This window comes from Chrysochloris asiatica, unplaced genomic scaffold, assembly GCF_000296735.1.
Source record: "Chrysochloris asiatica unplaced genomic scaffold, ChrAsi1.0 scaffold00027, whole genome shotgun sequence".
NCBI classification, from domain to species: Eukaryota; Metazoa; Chordata; class Mammalia; order Afrosoricida; family Chrysochloridae; genus Chrysochloris; species Chrysochloris asiatica.
In genome coordinates this window covers 7,845,723-7,866,251 of record NW_006408545.1, presented here as the reverse complement: position 1 = coordinate 7,866,251, position 20,529 = coordinate 7,845,723, and the positions used below count along the sequence as shown (strand labels likewise).

At 36.2% G+C, this 20,529-nt stretch overlaps 1 protein-coding gene across 1 annotated transcript in view; it reads right to left on the bottom strand.

Annotated features, from left to right (window-relative positions):
* Window positions 1-1,595: 1,595 nt before the first annotated feature.
* The window catches only part of LOC102822018 (amine sulfotransferase-like), a 28,216-nt gene continuing 9,282 nt past the window's right edge, over window positions 1,596-20,529 (bottom strand). The window contains exons 2-6 of the mRNA XM_006839906.1: window positions 12,096-12,304; window positions 9,066-9,192; window positions 8,081-8,175; window positions 2,368-2,554; window positions 1,596-1,717 (exon numbers count right to left, since the gene is read on the bottom strand). Of these exons, the coding sequence (XP_006839969.1) occupies window positions 1,596-1,717; window positions 2,368-2,554; window positions 8,081-8,175; window positions 9,066-9,192; window positions 12,096-12,304 (740 nt within the window). The remainder of the gene's footprint in view (window positions 1,718-2,367; window positions 2,555-8,080; window positions 8,176-9,065; window positions 9,193-12,095; window positions 12,305-20,529) is intronic.

Sequence of the window (20,529 nt, the reverse complement as noted above, 5' to 3'; positions counted from 1 at the left end):
CAGCCCTTCAAGAAGACATAGCAATTTTAATATATATGTATGCACTAAGGTCAGTGTTCCAAAATATATAAATTAATCACGGACAGAATTGAAGGGAGAAATAATTCAACACAATTTTCAATAATCAACAGAACTTCTAGAAACAAGATCAGTAAAGAAACAGTTTTGAATCCAACCAATGATCCTTAAAATATTCACAACTTTTGATTTTTTCATTTTACGTCTAGGAAAGTTTTAAACTATTATGTAATGAACTCAATTTTCTGCAATATTCGCTTTACTTTGATTCCTCTTATTTATGCTTTCTGTATGATCTCAAATTACATTTGATTCTCTAATGTTCTAAAACCTTAGATTAGCAATAACTGCCTGCGTTTGAGTCAGATATAATGAGCTACACACTAAGTCCCTATATGCATCCGGATTTTTTTACTTAATATTATGTTTCTTAGATTCATGTATGCTTTCATGTAATTGCAATTTACACATTCTAACCAATGCAAGATGTTGTAGTTTTGAAGTGCCATCAAGTCAGTTCCAACTCATAGTGAGCCTGAATGGGGTTTCCTAGAAGTGTTTGGAAATGTGTAGGTCAGCAAAAATGAGGAAGCCCCCCCAATGAAGTGGATTGGCACAGTGGCAGCAGCAATGGGCTCCAGCATAGCAGCAATTGTGAGATTGGCACAGGACCCGGCAGTGTTTTGTTCAGTTGTGCTTAAGGCCACTGTGAGTTTGTGCTAACTCAACGGCAACAACAACACCATGACACTTCTATTTGTTATACTTTTGAATCTTTCATCTTCAATATTTAACTATAAATGTATGTATGATTTGTCTGGTGAATGATGTGTTATGGGCATTTGTGATTGTTTGTGTGAATGATGTGTCTTATATCCAACTAGTCAAATAACTGAACCATTAAATGATTTATCAATCCTTCATCCACTAACCTTTAGTGAAATCTGTGTACTCTCCTGAATTATCATTGTTGTTGTTTAATACCATTGAGTCGGTTCTGACTCATGGCAACTCTGTATAGGGTTTCAGAGGAACAGCTGGTGGGTATACATCACTGTCCTATGGTTAGCAGTCCAGTGCTTATCCTGCAGAACCACACCAGAACTCTGTAAAAATATCATAAATTATATAAATTTTTATTTGTTCTACTTATTTCCACATTTGCATAGATTTTAAAACCAAATAAAATTTAAGAAAAGAAAGAAATTTTTATTCTTTTTAAGGTTTAAGTTCTTCCAAATTTAATTATAGGTAAAGAAATATGTAAGTGCATGCTACAGAAAAATTCCACAAAACATTTGTCCTTCATGCTGCAAGCTTTCTATCTCTTCCATTACTGTGCAGGCTGCCACTGTACCTATTGACCTTTCAACCCATTTTAATGTTTTGAAATTCAAAGAATTCATCTAACTCATGTCAATTATCTAAATGTACTCATATTTGAAATTAATGATTCTTAAATTCATGAAATTTTATAATTAAGAATTACATGAGAAACACAAAATAATATGCATATTAAAGTATGTGTTTTTGACCAGTAGGCTTTTATATGATTATCTTGGACTGTGATCAGATTTCTACTCCTCATTTATATCCCAGATGAACTTCAAGGGGCAGTCTTTCATCTTCCTTTGAAAGATCCTGTCAAATCTTTCACTTTGATCCACCGTCATGTGATTTTTCCAGTCTCCTATTGTACCTAGTGGAACAAGCACATGAACAGCAGCTAGTTGAAGAAGTAGTACTATAAAGGAAAAAAGGTTATTCCAAAACACACTTTAATCTCTTCTGTAAGCCAAGTTTAATATCTGTGTTAGTTCTCCATAGGGTTAGACATCTCATCTTTGCTTCTACAAGAATGAATAAAGAAGCTAATTTAGGAAAACAGTAATTATCTTTATAGTCCAATCCTCTATCTGCTAGACTTCCACCAACACTATCATTAAATTCTACTGTTTCTTTAGAAGACAAAGAAACTCTACAATATATGATTATATATTTTTAAATTTTTATCAAGCACCATAGTACATCATATAATTCTTAAGACAAACCTGCAATGCCGATACTTCTTCATCCTTATCATTGAAAACACTGAAGCTTAAAGGCTTGGAAGGAATGAAGCCAAGGTTACAGAAGACGGGCTCAAGTGTCTGGCTCTATACTAATGCAGTTAGGGTCCCTGAGACACTCTTCAAGGTCATGTACAGTTAGAACCTTAGGTGGTCGCTAGAAACCCAAATGCCAGCATCTCTTTGTAGAGGCACATTGGAAATATCCTTAATTCTCTTAGGGGCTAAACACACAAGGGAACACTCAGCACTTTTGCTGCTGTAAACCACTGTGCATCACCTTTGCGTAAGAAGCTCCCCTGATCTGTTCTTGTCCCAATTTCCTCTTTTATGATTTGCTCATAATTTGCTTTAGTATCAGACTTCATGTTCTTAAAAGTAGCCTGTCTGACAACAGCATCCAAAGTTTCCTCACTCAGTTCTTTCTCAAGAAAATTGCAGATTTTAAGCACAGAACTTCTGAGATCCTAAAAAAAAAAAAAAAAAAAAAAAGTGGGTATGAGAACCAGTCAGCTTCTAAATTAGTTACAGAATAACATCACATTTTGAAAACACGATGGTGCTTGAGCTCATTCTACGCCTAACATTTGACAGTGGCATGCTGCTCTTGTTAAGTGTCATTGAGTCGGTTCAGACTAGTAGAGACTCTGCATTGGGTTTCCGAGGAGTGGCTGGTGGGTTTCAACCATCAATCTTGGGTTAGCAGTCCAGTGCTTAGCATACAGCACCGCACCAGAGCATAGACATATTACTTGCTTATTATTTCTTCAAAAATGAGTTTTTTGGTCATCAGCTTTTTAAAGAGCTTTATATTGTTTGAATTTATAAAGATAGGTAATTTTTATTCATTCACTAAACCATTTTTAAGAACTTAAATATTTCAGAAACTGTGCGGGAAATTTTTTTTTAAAACAATAAAATAATATGTGTATTTATTGAGAGTACAGTTTCATCAAAAAATTAACCAAGAACATACCTGAAATAAAATTGGGGCAGGGAACCTGAAACAGAAATCCAATGTACAATGGTAATAAAGAGTTAGAATCTTGGAAGAATTAGAACAAGTTTCAAAAGAGACAACTTTCTTCTCAATCAAGAAGAAAGAATAAGAGATGTCCCTGAAAAAGTGGGAAATTTGACTTCTGATTGAAAAACTAGTCCCAGATTACAGAGATGTATATTAAAAAATGGGATCCTAGCTGTGATAACGTAGTGGTTTTGAATAGGGCTGCGAACCTCAAGGTCAGCAATTTGAAACTACGAGTTGTTCTCATTGGGAGAAAGATGAGGCTTTCTGCTCCCGTAGAGATTACAGCCTTGGAAACCCTGTACAGGGTCTCTATGAGTTGGAACAGACTCCACAGCACACAGCAACATCAACAGTTATCAAATGGAGTCCTGGGGTGGCACTGTGGGTTAATGCTCTTGACTGCAATGTTGAACCACAAGGTTGGTGGTTCAAGCTCACCAGCTGCCCCTTGGAAATCCTATGCTGGGTTGCAATGGGTCGGAACCAATTCAGCAGCATTTGATAACAACAACAAAGTTATCAAATAAGGACCCTGGTAGCATAGTGGATTATAATGGGCTGGGGCTGCTAATCACAAGGTCAGCAGTTCAAATCTACCAACAGCTCAGAAAGAGAACAATGAGGCTTCCTGCCTGGGTAAAGATTTACAACCTTGGAAACCAAACATAAACAGGGTCACGATGAGTCTAAAGAACTCCATGGCTGCAGCAGTACAATAGCAGCAGTTACCAAATAGGAGTCCCTGGGTAATGCAAATGCTTAAGTGCTCAACTAGAAGCTCAAACATTGCCATTGCAAAAGCTCACAGCCTTAAAAATGCTATGGAACACCTCTACTCTGCACACACGGGGTCTCTATGAGTCAGAATTTACTCTGAAGTCAATCAAATTATGTCTGCAAATGGTTTTTATATATAATGGCTAACACAGAATCAAGATAGCCATGAACTTCATGAAGAGAGAAAGCAATATAGTCAAGGACCAGAAGTAAAAATAAACAAACAGAACCATAGATGCTACAGATACTTGAATGATCAAAAATAACTTTTAACAACTATTGTTATTCTGGAGACTCCAGGTGTGGCATTGTAGGATCTGTAGGGTCAGCACTGAACTGTAAACCACAAAGTCAGCAGTTCAAACCCACCAGCTTCTCCTTGCAAATCCTATATAGAGTTTGTATGAGTCAGAACCAACTTGACAGTGCTGTACAAAGTCTCTATGAGTTGGAACTGACTTGATGGCACTTAATAACAACAACAATGATTATTATATTTAAGGCAAGAAAAATTGCACTAATTACAAAAAAAATAACAGCAGATTTAAAATATATTTTCACTCACAAATAGAAATTAAGATCTTGGTAAATGTATTAATTGCAGATTGTTGTTGTTATGTGCCATCAAGTCAGTTCCAACTCATAGAGACCCTGCGTAGAACATCTGAGGCTTTAAAGCTTCATTCTCCTGTGGAGTGACTGGTGGGCTCAAATGGCAGAACTGGTGTTTCACAGTCCAGTGCTTACCACATGAAGCCACTGCATCCCCAGTAACAGATTACAATAGAGAAGTGTGAACTAAGAGCTAGGGACAGATGGAAAAATCTGTAATGAAACTTCATGGGAGATAAAATAGGGGTCAGTTTTCTCTAAAAAAAAATTCCTTTTTCTAAAACACTTTGTAAGACACTTGTGCAGGTCTTTCTAAGGGGCTTCACCTAGAATGGTTGTTCAGCACATGAATCATTTCTTATTGCTTCCACCTATCCCTATCCACAATTCCCAGTCACATTGATTGTCGTACAATAAACTCACATAAAAGAGAGCCAGCATTTCACCTCTATTCCAACTACTGGGCACTTCAGACCAAGACGTGGAGACTGTGTGTGGTCACTTTGAGTAATGTGTATCGCTTCCAATTCAGTGGAAAATATGCAAAATGTCCTCAGATAAGCTTTGTGAACTTTGGGTGTTAGTGATGTGAGTCATTGTGTGTTAAATTATAAACTGACACTTAATTCTAAATATTTTGAATACTTTTTTTTTTACTTGTTGCCTAGTTGGCTCTGACTCAAAGCTACCCTTTGTAAGACAGAACAAAACACCGCCTACAATTGTTACTATATTAGAGCCCCTGTTTGCAGCCACTGTCTCAATCCTTTCATCGAGTGGTGGTGGTAAGTGCCATGAAGTTGGTTCTGTCTCATGGTGACTCTGTATAGGGTTTCTGAGACTCTAAATCTTTGCAGAAGTAGAAAGCCTCATCTTTTTTCCACAGATGACCAGTGAGTTCGAACAGCTGACATTCTGGCTCTTTCTCTTTTTCAGTGACCCTCCAGTTTACCAAGCATGATGTCCTTCTTCAGGGACTGGTTCTTTCTGACAACGTGTCCAAGGTACATGAGATAAGTATTATCATCTTTGCTTCCAACGAGTAATCCAGCTCTTTTCTTCCAAAGCAGATTTGTTTATTTTTCTGACAGTCCATGAAATTTACAATATTCTTTGTCAACTGGTGTCAAATGCAGCAATTCTTCTCTGGTCTTCCTTATGTATTGTTCAATTTTCACATTTACATGAAGTGATTGAAAATAATCATGGCTGGGGTCAGGCTCACTTTAGTCTTCAAAGTGCTGTCTTTACTCTGTAACACTTTAAAAAGCTCTTTTTCAGCAGAAATGCCTAATGCAATGTGTCATTGAACATCCTGACTGCTGTTTCCATGAGTTAATGGTATCCAAGTAAAATGAAATCTCTGATAACTTCCATTTTTTCTTCTTTTATTGTCATGTTATTTATTCATTCATTCAGTTGTAAAGATTTTTGTTTTCTATACACTGAAAATCTGTCTACTGCTAACCACAAGGTTGTCAGTTCAAACCCACCAGTTTGACACAATATAGGGTCACTATAAGTTGGAAACTAGTCTATAGCACTTAACAATAACAGCATTTCCTTGGCTTAGAATAATAATCCACCTCTCTTTCTTTTATGGAGTCATATATGGTGCTGTGGGCTAATGCTCTGGACTGCAATGTAGGTTTGAACCATAATGTCACCAATTCAAGCTCACCAGCTGCTCCTTAGAAACTCTATACAGGGTTGCTACTGCTCAGAACCTGTTCAACACCACTTAACAATAACAACAACTTCCCTTTGTGAACTCATATTATTTATCTTGGAATTCACAAGTAAAATTTTAGAGAAAATGGCCCCATTGCCCTTTACTATACTTTTCTTTAATAACACCTATTGCAGTTTTCCATGATATATGTATACTTGATCAATACCTGTTATAGGGTTTCCACAGAGCAGCTGTTGGGTTTGAACTGTCAACCTTGTGTTTTGCAGTCCAGTGCTGATCCTATAGCACCACACCAAGAGTCCCTAAGTTTTATAAATAATGGGTATGGTCCTCTTTTCCTCATGATTATGTTCCTGTCCCATAGTAGCTATCTGTTACTTTTAAATAAATAAATAATGTCTAATGAGTTGGCATATTAATCAGAAATAAAAAAAAATTATGAACTTCAAATGTGTTTTATTTGTATTACACGGTGTTACCACTGCAAGATTGTCTGAACTGCAAGGTTGGTGGTTCAAGTTCACCAGCTGCTCCTTGGAAACCCCATACAGGGTACCTATGGGTCAGAATCGACTCGTTGACACTCAACAACAACAGCCACTAGCAATTACACTGAAAGTGATCACGTTAGAAGGTCCTGGATAGAGTGATGGAAAATGTGGAAGAAAACTTAAAATTAAAAAACAAAACAAAACAAAAAAAAACTAGCTTTATTAGTCAGAAAGCTACTGGAGAAACCTGAGACAATCGTCTCGACCACCCTTAAGGTCTGGAAAGGAACTCACCTTTGTGGCCCAGTTTTCAGCTAAGCAATAGTTAGGTATACAGGGGGAACAACAATAGTAAAGGTATGATCACCATGCAATGGTCAATTATTAAATATCAAAAGGACAACATTTGCCTATTGAGAAAGTTGATGAGGGATGGGAAGGTGAGTGGAATGGAATAGGAGCCACAGGAAGGAAGCAGGATAACTGTTGTTGATGGAGGAGATTACAATCGTTGAGATGAAACTGTGTATGATATGTCTGTCTAATATAAAACTGAAGATGTCTGTAAACCATCACTCAATTCATAAGAAGAAGTGAAAAAAAAAAAGCATCTTCATGTTGGTTTCAACATTTGAATATGATGTGATTTCAAGTGAAAGCTATATTTCAAGTTGTTGTTGTTAGGTGCTGTCAAGTTTGTTCTGACTTATATTGATTCTATTTCTGATCGTAGGGTTTCTGAGGAGCAGCTGGTGGGTTTGAATTCCCAACCTTGTGGTTCACAGTCCAGTGCTGGTTCACAGCACCACACCAGAAGTCCTAGATTTCAAGTAGCTCTTATAAAAAAGAAAGGAAGGAAGTGCATCATAGGACATGCATTCACTTGTAGCAGTAATTAATCGTATCTAAGGAATGGAGTCCTAGTGTGAAACTATAGGATAAGCACTAGACTGCAAGGCCAGTTTGAGCCAAAAGGTCAGCAGTTCAACCTCATCAGCTGCTTCTTAGAAACCCTATACAGGATCACTATGAGTTAGAACTGACTCTATGGCACTTAACTACAACAACAATCTTAGGGGTGACATCTCATTCCAATATTCCATAGTGTCTACCCTCTTTATTATGTCTGGCGTCACTGGACTCTTGGTTTGTATTGATTGCTGCAAGTGTTTCCATGAGAACATATCAATATAAAAGGCTGAGTATACTGAGAAGAGACCTGGAAGCAAATGCTGAGAAAGACTGCTAACTAAGGGATGGACAGAAAATTAAAATCCCTAAAATCACCTTGAGATCGAAAGAGAACATTGAGAATGTGAGTCACTGGAAAGAAGAGAAGACATAATTTTAAGGAACAAGTAATGTTAATAAAATAATCTTCTCATCTTACCTTCTTCATCTCTTCATACATCATGAACAAAATATTGAAATTATGTCTGTGCTCATACCAACCTCTGATGTGATCAAACCAAAGACTTCCTACAACTGTGGGAGAAATTAACATTGATAAGGTAAAAAAATGCAACACTTTTTAAAAATAATAAACTATATTTTTCTTTTCTGTTTAGCTGTCCTCAGAGAAAAGAGTAAGCCATCTCATACTAGGCATCTGTATTTCCTTTATTGAAAATGGACAGTAACTTGGGAATAACCACATAATTTTTATATGGATTTCCTTTATAAAAAGATATTCTAAGTATGTAGAAAAACACAATACAGAAATAAGAAGGGTAAATATTTAATTTTGAAGATTGTTTTAAGACAAGATGCATCATATTTCTTCCTCTATCCCAAAACACTTGGTTTTATTTATCTTCCATTTCTCTGGGCTAAGATCTCTGCAGTGGGACAGATCTAAGTATAATCTTATAATGAACAGGAGTGCTGATTCTACATCTTAAAACCTTCTTGCACCAATTTATCTCTTTCATTAGTGGAGTGTATCATCTACTACAGCTCCGTGACAGGGCACACAAGCTACACTCTCTGTTACCATGGGGTTGATTCTGACTTATGGGAACTCCATATATGTCAGAGGAGCAGAACTGTGTTCCATAGCGTTTTAAATGGCTATTTTTCCAGGAGCAGATTGGCAAGCCTTTCTTTTAAGGTGCCCTTAAGTAGATTAGACCTCTAAATACTTGTGATCTTTTTGTGATCTGATCAAAATATTTCCTAAAATATATGCCTTTACAATCCTGACACCCTCAAAGTTGTCCTTGTGAGAATTGGGAAGTCATTGGGCATTAGAATAAAATCATATGTAATAGTAAGTATTTATGTGCATTCCACCTTCAATTATCGCCTTTCTTCATGTCAAACTGTTTCTGAACATTACCTTGAAAACACATTGTTTGGTAAATAAATTCAGTTACCTTTTCCATCTAGAAATCTTCTCATGAATTGTTCTATGCTATGAACATCTTCTAAAACAGCCATAAGCTTTGTAAAATGAAAATACGAGATCAAAACATCCTTAGGGTTTCTGTAGATGTAAATAATCTGCAAGTAAAATGAGGAAATAAGTTGAACAATTCCTTGGTTATATTTCCAGATTTTTAAAAATTCTGCATGGTATGTCATTATATTGTTGTTGTTGTTGTTATGTGCCATCGAGTCGGTTCCGACCCATAGCGACCCTGTATAGGGTTTCCGAGGGTGTAAATCTTTACGGGAGTAGAAAGCCTCATCTTTCTCCCACGGAGCAGCTGGTAGTTTCGAACCGCTGACCTTAAGGTTCGCAGCCCGATTCGTAACCACTACGCTACCAGAGCTCCTTATGTCATTATATTACTATGCAATAATTTATTTGCCCAGATTACTATTTATGAAAATTTAGGTGGATTTCGTTTGTTTGTTAGCATAAACAGAGCCACAAGAAATGACTTTATTCACATGGCATTTAATGTTTTTACAAGTGTGTAGGATACATTACTGAAAGTGAAATTATTTACTAGTAAAGGTAGCATATATTTCACATTGGTTTCCATCAATTCCACCAGCAATATGTGATATTTGATATATAGTCAATGTAGCACTGGGATAAGCCAGGAACAGGAAAACTACTCAACAGATGATACTGAAGCAAAGGATTATTGATATGGAGAAAAATTCAAATGGATCTCTAGCTTGTACCATAATTTTAAAATGCATTATATAATTGAGGATTTAAATATGAAACCACATCCTTGTTATCGCAAATATAAAGTAAGGGATACATTACTAACCCTGGAGCACTAAAATTTTTCTTAAACAAGAAAATCTATTTAAAGTAAAAATTAATGGATTTGACCACATTAAAATAAGTGTCTTTTCTTTAAAATGTACAATAAATAAACTTAAAAGCACCAATATATATATAATCTAGGATTGATCAGTGTCCAGAATATACATAAAGCACAAAGCAATAAGAATGCAAATTTGGGCAAAAGTTAGAGTCATTTCACAGAAGAAGTAATTAGGCAGATAAATGCATTAAAAGTGTTTCATTTTATTACTGATTTTGTTGTTGTTGTTAAGTGCTGTCAAGTTGATTCCCACCCATAGCGAACCTCTATAGGGTTTCCAAGGAGCAGCTGGTGAGCTTGAACCACCGACCTTGCAGTTTAAATGACTTTACAGTCTTATACATTAGCCCATATCACCACACCAAGCCTGTATTACTGATTAGGAAAATGGATAGTAAAATGAGTTTTGAATATTTCATATTTTGTAGGTATCAGACTGATAAGAATTAAGAAGTCTGACAAGAAAAAGTACTAGAGAATGAGGATCAAAATAAACTCATGCAACAGCCTTGTGTTTAAAAAATGGTACCCCCTTGTAAAGTTGAGTATCCCTGTATTCATGGCCTTTTTTCTTCTATTATTGAGTGACCATCCTAAGGAAGCTCATGCAGATGCGCCCCATGTTGACTCTAATTTGAAGAAGCAGCTCTTCTCCAGTCATAGGTGAAGTGTTTTACAACCTGGAAATTTCCTGTTGCAGCACAATATAAAATAACATTCTGCTGCTGTTCATAAAGTCTTCAGTGAGTAATCCTTTAGAAGGGGACCTATTCCTTCTTCCTGGGCTGTCTTTGTCCAGAAGCTCCACTAGAATCTGTCCATCTTGGGCAACCCAGCTGGTATTGGAAACATCAATGGCATAGCTTCCAGGATCATAAAGACATGAAAGCCACCACAGTTTGACAAACTATAAGTGCTACTAGAACACTGAAAATACAAATCAAACAAACTAAAAGATGGGCAATGAATTTAAAGGATATTTAAAAGCCTATAGCACTGTAGGATAAACACTGGACTGAATACCAGAAAGTCCTCAGTTCGAGTTCAACAGCCCCTTGTGGAAGACAGATGAGGCTTTCTGCTCCCACAAAGAATTACAGTTTCAGAAACCCTATATGAGGTCACTATGAGTTGGAACAGATTCTACAGCACTTAACAACAGAAGAATATATAAAAAATGATGTGCAATTTTATTAAAGTTTAAAAAGTATACAAATTTTCTAAAGAATGAGTTTCTTTTAATATAGCACATTTGAAAAATTGATCATTCCAAGAAGAAGTATTTTTCTGAGGAGATAAACATTCTTTTATGCCATTTGAAGAAGTATAAGTTTATACATTTTTAAAATGAAGTCGGTAACACTACCAATATTTAAAGTATTTAAAGTAAAAGTCCAATTTTTGAGAAATATTTCACCAGAAAAACATTACAGAGACCTGTAAGAACGCTTATTGCAAAATAACACACACATATCCTGCAACCTCCCTGTCTATCAATAGTTTACATATGTTGTTACTATTGTTGTTGTTGTTGTTATGTGCCGTGGAGTCAGATCCAACTCATAGCAACCCTGTACAGGGTTTCCAAGACTGTAAATCTTTACAGGAGCAGAAAGTCTCATATTTCTCCCGCAGAACAGCTGGTAGTTTCAAACTGCTGACCTTGCGCATCACAGCCCGATTTGTAACCACTACACTACCAGAGCTCCTTTGTTGTTACTGTTTGGTGCTGTGAAGTCAGTTCTGACACACAGCAGCCCTGTATCGAGTTTTCAAGGAGCAACTGGTGGGTTTGAACCACTAACCATGTGGTTAGCAATCCAGTGCTGATCCCACAGTGCCACACCAGGACTCTCATTTTTATATGTAGCTCGCAATAAAATGCTATCAAACCATAAAAAAGCATGGTGATTTGCAGGCTGACACGAAAGTTATTTACCTATATAATCACATTTAAAACCAACATGCATGCTGACCCGAATGTATGTATATACTTTTAATTGCATATATGTTTTTAAATATGTAAGACAATATCAGTACAATATAAAAATAAAAACTTTGTTTGAGAAAACAAGACACATCTGGAGAAAAAGTCCAAAAGTTATTTCTGTAACATACTTTAGGTTTTTTGTTCTTAAGACCTTTTGGAGCCAAATAATACGGGATGTGAGAACTAAAGAGACGAGGAGACGGGCGAGTGTAGTAGTCCATTTTTCGTATATTATACTCAAGGAAAGGAGCTCTATCCATTGTGTCCACATTATCAGTTCTGTTACGATGTTCCTCAAAATAAATCAGACTTAATATCTGCTGAGTCCAGATTGTACCTGTAAAGATAAATAATCTTCTTATAAACTCAGAATTTAAGTCTACTAGAGAATGTAGAGTCATGTCTTCCATCTCTCACTGTCCTTTTTTGAACTTCTCTATGTAGACTCTAAAATTTGTCCAAGTGTTATTTTTTTGTTTGTTTGTGATTTTGTTTTACATTAAACATTAAAATTAATAATATTAGAGAGAGGTGGTAAGATGGTTGACTGGGCCAAAAAGCGGTACGGACTCTCTTCAACAAAGATACAAAACCAAAATAAAGAGATGCAGATCATAGTCCTGGAACTCTGAGCTTCAGTTGAAGGGTTAGAGAAGTGCAATGAATGCTTGCTAGATGAGAGAGCTGAGCAGGTGAGGCAAAAAAAATGGAGAGATTTCTGACCTATTCCAACTGACAATCTTAAACTTTTGTGAGGATTTCATTGATAAGAAAACATGAATGTGTTGTGGAAACATACCTGTAACTTGCAGAGATAATGGTGCAATTTTTGCTTTTCTTCCCTTGTTCTCCACACTTTCCTGGTGACCACAGGTGAGGCTGGCCCCCACCTACGTATACCCCAAGGAAGCTCCTGATCTCCCAGAGGTCGGGGCTCCATTGAGATGAGTGCAGTGGCTGTGGGTCCCATTAAAGGAAGGGAGAGCTGTCTGCATTGACCTGTTCACACTGGCCCTGCTCCAAGTCTTCAGAGTCGGCCCTGGCTAGCCTTGGACTAGCTCTCACTAGAAGAAGCAGCTCAATGCAGATGTGGGTGTTATGGGGTGGGGAGGAGAAGAAAAGAGATAGGAAATCTGTGCCAGCCAAGCGGCCAGTCGACCAGCCATGATGTGGGTATATTGAACTTCTGTGGGTGACTCTAAAGACAAGAGGGCAGCAGGTAGCACAGAGGTATAGGGCTGATTGGTGGAGAGAAAGAGGTGAATTTCTTTTTCTCTCATATCCCACATTACCCTGGTGACCAGAGATGTGGCTGGCCCTCATCTGCATACACTATCAGGGAAATACATGCTCTCTGGATTGTTGACATTGTATCAAAGTGTATGGGGAACTAGCAGTACCAACCCTGGCATTTAAAATCAGATGCAACCTATTTCAGACCTGCAGAGATCATTCTGGTCAGCCCTGGACTAGTGGGATTCACCCTCAGCCCTCCAATGGGATGGAAATACCCTGATCCCCCAACTGCTTCCGTAGTCTACAATAACTACTTCTGGATTGGTGCCTAAAACAGGCAACACCTAAATCTACAGGAACTCCATCAAGGGGTATTACCATCTATGACATTAGATTCTTGGCTGGCAAGATACTCCAGAATTTTCTTCTTTCTGGGTCTGTTACCAACCTAGTTAAAGAAAATATTTCTTTCTTCTTTCTTTCTTTCCTTCTTCTTTCTCTCTTTCTTTCTTCTCCCTCATCTTTTCCCTCTTACCTCCTGTCCATTCTATTTTCTGTTTCACTTTTTTGTGCTCCCCCCACCGATTTTCTTTCTTAACCACTGCTTCTTCTTCTTCTTTTTTTTTTTTTAATTCCTCTTTTGTGTGTGTATTTTAATACTCTCTGATATTTTTCCCTTTTATTGAATTAGTGGGAAGAGTTAGTAAAAGTAAAAGAAACTAGAGTACTAAAAATAGAGAAAGAGAGGTATTAAAAAAACAAAAGAAGAAAGAAAGAAGCAGCAACTGTTAGAAAAGACAAGCATAAAAAGTGAAAGGGGAGATAGAAAGATTAGAAAGCTATAGAAAGAAAGCCAAGGGAGAAAAAATAAACAATAACAACAACAACACCAATGAAACTACTCCTCTTTCAGTTTGTCACACTGTGGTGGCTTGTGTGTTACTGTGATGCTGGAAGCTAGGGCACAGGCACTTTAAATACCAGAAGGGTCACTCATGGTGGACAGGTTTCAGATGAGCAAAGGCAAATTTTTTCTGAATGTTTAGCCCCTAAAAGCTTATGAATAACAGCAGAACATTGTCAGATATAGTACCAGAAGATGAAAATATTATGACCGCACCAAATATTGTCAGACATAGTGCTGGGAGACAAGCTGCTCAGGTTGGAAGGCACTCATATGACTGGGGAAGAGCTGCCATTTCAAAGTAGAGCTGGCCATGAAGACAAGAGTGGAGTAAAGCTCATTAACTACTGGGGCACAACTCAAAATGAAGAATAACAGCTGTAAACATCCATTAATAATTAGAACATGAAATGTATGAATTATGAGTCTAGGAAAATATTAAGTTGTCAAAAATTAAATGGAATGTATAAAACTTGGGCTGAAATGGATTGGTGTTGACCATTTTGCATCTAATAATCATATGGTTTACTATGCCAGGAATGACAATTTCTGGAAATATGACACCTCATTCATCATCAAAAAAATATTTCAAGATCTATCTTGATCCCCCCCCATCCAAAAAAAAAAAAAAAAGCTAAAGAGGATAGAGAGAAACACTGTAAACTGATGATATATAGCGGGGATAATAATCAATGTAATGAAACAAGCTATATGAATGGTTGAATGTGAAACTGATGATGTGCCCTGTAAACTTTCACTCAATGCAAAATAAAAACATTTAATTAAAAAAAAAAAAAAAAGATCTATCTTGAAGTATACTGCTATCTGTGAAATGATATCTACATGCCAGTTAATAACACTATTATTGAAATATACACACCAACCACTAAAGCAAGTGTTCATGAAATTGATTAATTCTATCAACACATGCAGTCTGAAATTACTCAAACATGTAATCAAGATGTATTGATCATTACTGGTGATTGGAATGCAAATGTTGGAAACAAAGAAGGATCACATTTTTATTCATATAACCTAGCATCTCATATTATTTGCTCAGCATAAAGTTTGACTAACAATGGTGAAAAAACCAACCCTGTCTCACACCTTTCTTAATTTTATACAATCCAGTGCTCCAATATTCTGTTTGAAAAATTGCCTCTTGGTCCATGTACGGATTCCTCATGAGTACAATTAAGAGTTCAGGAATACTCTTACTTCCCAATGTTGCCCATAGCATGTCATGATCCACACAACTGAAAGCCTTTGCGTAGTCAATAAACACAATAGAATGAGCGTAAAACTGATGTTCTCCCATGTAAACTGTCACTCAATTCACAATAAAAACTTTAAAACAAAAAGCAGTTATGGCAATACTAATTTCTTATAAAATAGACCTTAATTAAAAACCATCATAAGAGACAAAGGAGGAAATTATCTCATGATTAAAGTGTCAATTGAGAAAAAGTATATAATCACAATAAATAGCTATGTTTTCAAGGAAAGAGCCTCAAAATACATACATAAAACTCCAATACAATTTAAGAAAGAAATCAACAATGCTTCTATTAGCATAGTGATTATGAATCAGGCTGTGAACCACAAGGTCAGCAATTCAAACCTACCGGTTGTTTCTACCGAGGTAGAGAGATGAGGCTGTCTACTCCCATAAAGCTTTACAGCTTCGGAAACCCTGTACATGGGTGCTATTGATCGGAACAGACTCTACAGCACGTAACCACCACCACCACCACCACTATAATATGATTTTAGTATACAACTTTCAATAGAGGATAGAACAACTAGAAAGAAACTAAACCAAGACAGAAAAACTGAACAACAAAATCAATGAACATGACATTAAAGATTTATACAGAACACTCAATCAAACAGCAGCATAATATGCATTCTTTTCGAGTTCACTTTGAACATTCTTCAGAATAGACCACATGTAAAGCTATAAGCAAGACTTGGTGTCCTGGTGTGGCACTGCAGGTTAATGTGATGGACTGCAAAGTTGTTTTGAATCATAAGGTCAGTGGTTCAAGCTCACCAACCACAACTCAGAAGCCCTATAAAGGGTTGCTATGTGATGGAATCAACTCTAAGGCACTTAACAACAACCCCAACTAAGCAAGTCTCAATAAGTTTAAAAAATTTAAAAACTTCAAAGTACCTTTTCAGATCACAGTTCTCCTAAAATTAGAGATCAACAGTAGAATAACAATGAAACAAAATCAAATACATGGAAATTTAATAACACCTGCTGAAAATGTATTGTGTAATAAAAGAAAAAAATGAAATTCTTTGACTCATATGAGATTGAAAATACAATATATCAAAATTTTAGGACTCAACAAAAGCAGTACTTAGACCAATTTATAACATTAATGCACACATCTGGAAAAAAGAAAGAACCAAAGTTAATGCCTTAACACAATATCTCCAACAATTAGAAAAGATCAGCAAATTAAGCATACTGTCACTAGAAGAAAGGAAATAATAAAGATTAAAGCAATCATGAGTGAATTAGAAAACATAAAAACAATAGAATGAATCATTTAGTCAAGAAGTTGGTTCTTTGAAAGGATTAATAAAATGACAAATGATTGGCAATTCTCACAAAAGAAGAGTGGGCAAAATGCAGATAATACCCATAAGAAATAATGAGTGATGTCACCACAGAACCAGTGGAAATAGTAAGGATAATAAAATAATACTATGAAGATTTGTACTCCAAAAAAATTTAAGTCTAGATCAAATGAAAGAATTTTTAGAAAAACACAACCTATGCAAACTAACATATGGTGAAGTAGAAAACTTGAACAAACCTATAACAAAAGGATAAATTGATCAGGTTATTTAAAATATCCCAACAAAAGTATCTGGACACAGATGACTTCATTAGTGATTCTGCCAAAAATCCAGACACAAGGTGCCCAAATTAGTACTCAAATTATTCAGAACAAAGAAAAGGATTCAAAATTCACACGTACATTTTACAAAACAAGTATAATCCTCATACCAACACCAGGCAAAGACATTACTAAAGAAGAAAAATATAGACCAATATGCTTCATAAATGCAAATGCAAAAAACTTAACAAAATTCTAGCCAATAGAATTCAACAACATATAAAAAAAAAAAACCATCATAATCAAGTGGGATTTATACCATAGATTTAAGGATCGTTTAATATTAGAAAAACAATCAATGTAATCCACCATATAAATAAAACAAAGAAAAACTACCACATGATATATAATTTGATGCAGAAAAGTCATTTGACAAAACACAGCATCCATTCCTGATGAGGACACTCACCAAGTAGTAATAGAGGGAAAATTCCTCAACATAATTAATAGCAAATATTCAAATAAAACAGACAATGTTATCCTCAGTAGAGGGAAACTGAAAGCATTCCCTTTACTAACAGTGACCAGACAAGTATACACTTTATCACCAATCCTATTCAATATTGTGTTTAAAATTTTAGCAGGTGCTTTAATGCAAAAAAGAGAAATTAAAGGCATCCAAGTTGGCAAGCCAGATTCAGAAGAGGACGTGGAATGTGAAATATCATTGCTGATGTTCAATGCATCTTGGCTGAAATCAGAAAATACAAGAAAGACGTTTACCTGTGCTTTACTGACTATGCAAAGGCTTTTGATTGTATGGATCATGACAAGTTATGGACAAAATTGTGAAGTATGTGTATTCCTGAACACTTAATTGTGATCATGAGGAACCTTACATGAACCAAGAGACAGTTGTTCAAACAAAACATGGGGACACTGAATGGTTTAAAATTAAGAAAGGTGCCATGACAGGATTGTATTCTTTCACCATACTTATTCAACCTGTATGCTGAGCAAATAATCTGAGATGCTGGGTAATATTCAGAAAAACATGGCATCAGAATTGGTTGAAGTTTCATTAACAACCAGCGATATGCAGAGATGATACAACCTTGCTTGCTGAAAGTGAAGAGGACTTAAAATATTTACTGATGAAGATCAAAGGCCACAGCCTTCAGTATGGATTGCATCTCAATGTCAAGAAAATAAAAATCCTCACCACTAGACTGATAAACAACATATCAACAGAGAAAAGATTGAAGTTGTCAAGATCATCATTCTTCATGGTTCAACCATTAACACTCAGGGAAGCAGCAATGAAGAAATCAAATGACATATTGCATTAGGCAAATCTGCTACACAGTATCTTTTTTGAAATGTTGAAGGGCAAAGATGTTAGCCTGAGGATAAGGTGCGCCTGATCCAAGCCATGGTATTTTCAATAAGCTCTTATGCATGTGAAAGCTGGAGAGTGAATAAGAAAGACCATAGAATTGATGTTTTGAGTTTTGATGTTGGAGAAGAACATTAAAAGTACCAAGGGCTGCCAAAAGAACAAACAGATCTGTGTTGGAAGGAGTGTAGCCACTGGAGGCCAGGATGGCCAAACTTCAACTCTCATACTTCAAACATATTGTCAGGAGGGACCAGTCACTGGAGAAGGACTGGTAAGGTCCTTGGTAAGGTGGAGGGTCATAGAAAAAGAGGAAGAACTCCACGAGATGGATTGGAAACATGGCAGCATCAATGGGCTCAAGTGTGGCAACAATTGTGAGGATGGCCCAGGACCGGGCAGTGTTTTCTTCTGTTGTGCATAGCTTCACTATGAGTTGGTACCAGCTTGATAGCTCCTAACAACAACAACAACAACAAATTGGCAATGAATTAAAGCTATCACTGTTTGAAAATGATTTGATCCTATACATATAAAATTCAAAGACTCAGCAGTAAATTATTGGAACTCATTGAAAGATTTAGCAGAGTAGCAGAGTACTTTGATCAGTACCAGAAATCAGTTGGATTCCTCTATATTAATTAAGACAGTTCTTAAAATGAAACTAGGAAAGTAATACCATATACAATAGCCACCCAAAAGATGAAAGACTTAGGCATAAATCTAACCCAAGAAACAAAAGACATATATAAATAAAACTGCACAACTTCAAGAATCCAAAAGAGACTAACAAAAATCTAAAATTATACCATGATCATGGATAGGAAGAAAAAGCATTTTGAAAATGTCAGTATTGCTCAAAGCAATCTATAGATATAACACAATTGCAATCCAACATCATTCTTTATATAGATGGATAAACTGATTTTATATATTACACTTTAAATGGAAAGGAAAGAGACTTTGCATAAGCAAAACGATGTTTAAGAACAAAATTGGAGGTCTCTCACTCCCTGATCTCAAAATCTACTACATAGCCACAGTGGTCAAAACAGTCTGTTACTGGTACAATGAAAGATACATAGATCAATGGGACAGAATTGAGAATTTAGAAGTATATTCGTCCACATTGAGTCAGCTGATCTTTGACAAAGGCCAAAACACATTAAATGGAGAAATGATAGTCTCTTCAATAAATGGGGCAAGCAAAACCAGAAAGCCATTTGCAGAAGAATGAAACAAGACTTATATTTCACACCACATACAAAACCAAACTCAACATGAAATGAAGATCTAAGTGTAAAACCTAGAACTATAGAGATCATTAGTGGAAAAAATAGGGACAAAATTAGGGTCTTAAATACATGGCATAAACACACTATCAAACATTACTAAAAACACACAAACAGTAGAAGACAAAATAGATGACTGTTTTGGGCATCCTAATAATTAGGATATATGTGCCTCAAAGGAGTCCTGGTGTGGCACTAGGGATTAATGCACTGGACTACAAAGATAGTTTGAACCACAAGGTCAGTGGTTCAAGTTCACCAGTTGCTTCTCAGAAATCCTATAAAGGGCCACTTATGGGTCAGAACTATTTCAACATCACTTAACAACAATAACAACATGTCCATCAAAATAATGAAAATGGAGGACACAGACTGGTAAAAAATTTTTGGAACAACCCATCAGACAATGGACTAATATCCAAAATTTATAGAAAATAACAACACCTCTAAATGAGAAACCCAAGCTACACAAATAAAAAATGGGCACACGTTTGGTTGTTTAAGTTATTGTATATTCCTGAGTGTTTTTGTGTATACTATCTCCAAAAAAAAGAAAAACAGGGAATGGAAGCAAATACTTTTGAACGATGATGCACAGACGAAATTGCATTCATTATAATGAACCAATGAGTGTAAAATCAGAGTTTTCCCATGTAAACTATCACTCAATTCACAGTAAAATCTTTTAAAAAAAATGAGCACAAAACATGAATAGATACTTCATCAAGGAATACATTCAGGCAGCCAACAAACACATGAAGAAATGTTCATGCTCATTTTACCTTGTTGTTGTTGTTAAGTGCCGTCGAGTCAGTTCCGACCCATAGCGACCCTGTACAGGGTTTCCGAGGGTGTAAATCCTTACGGGAGTAGAAAGCC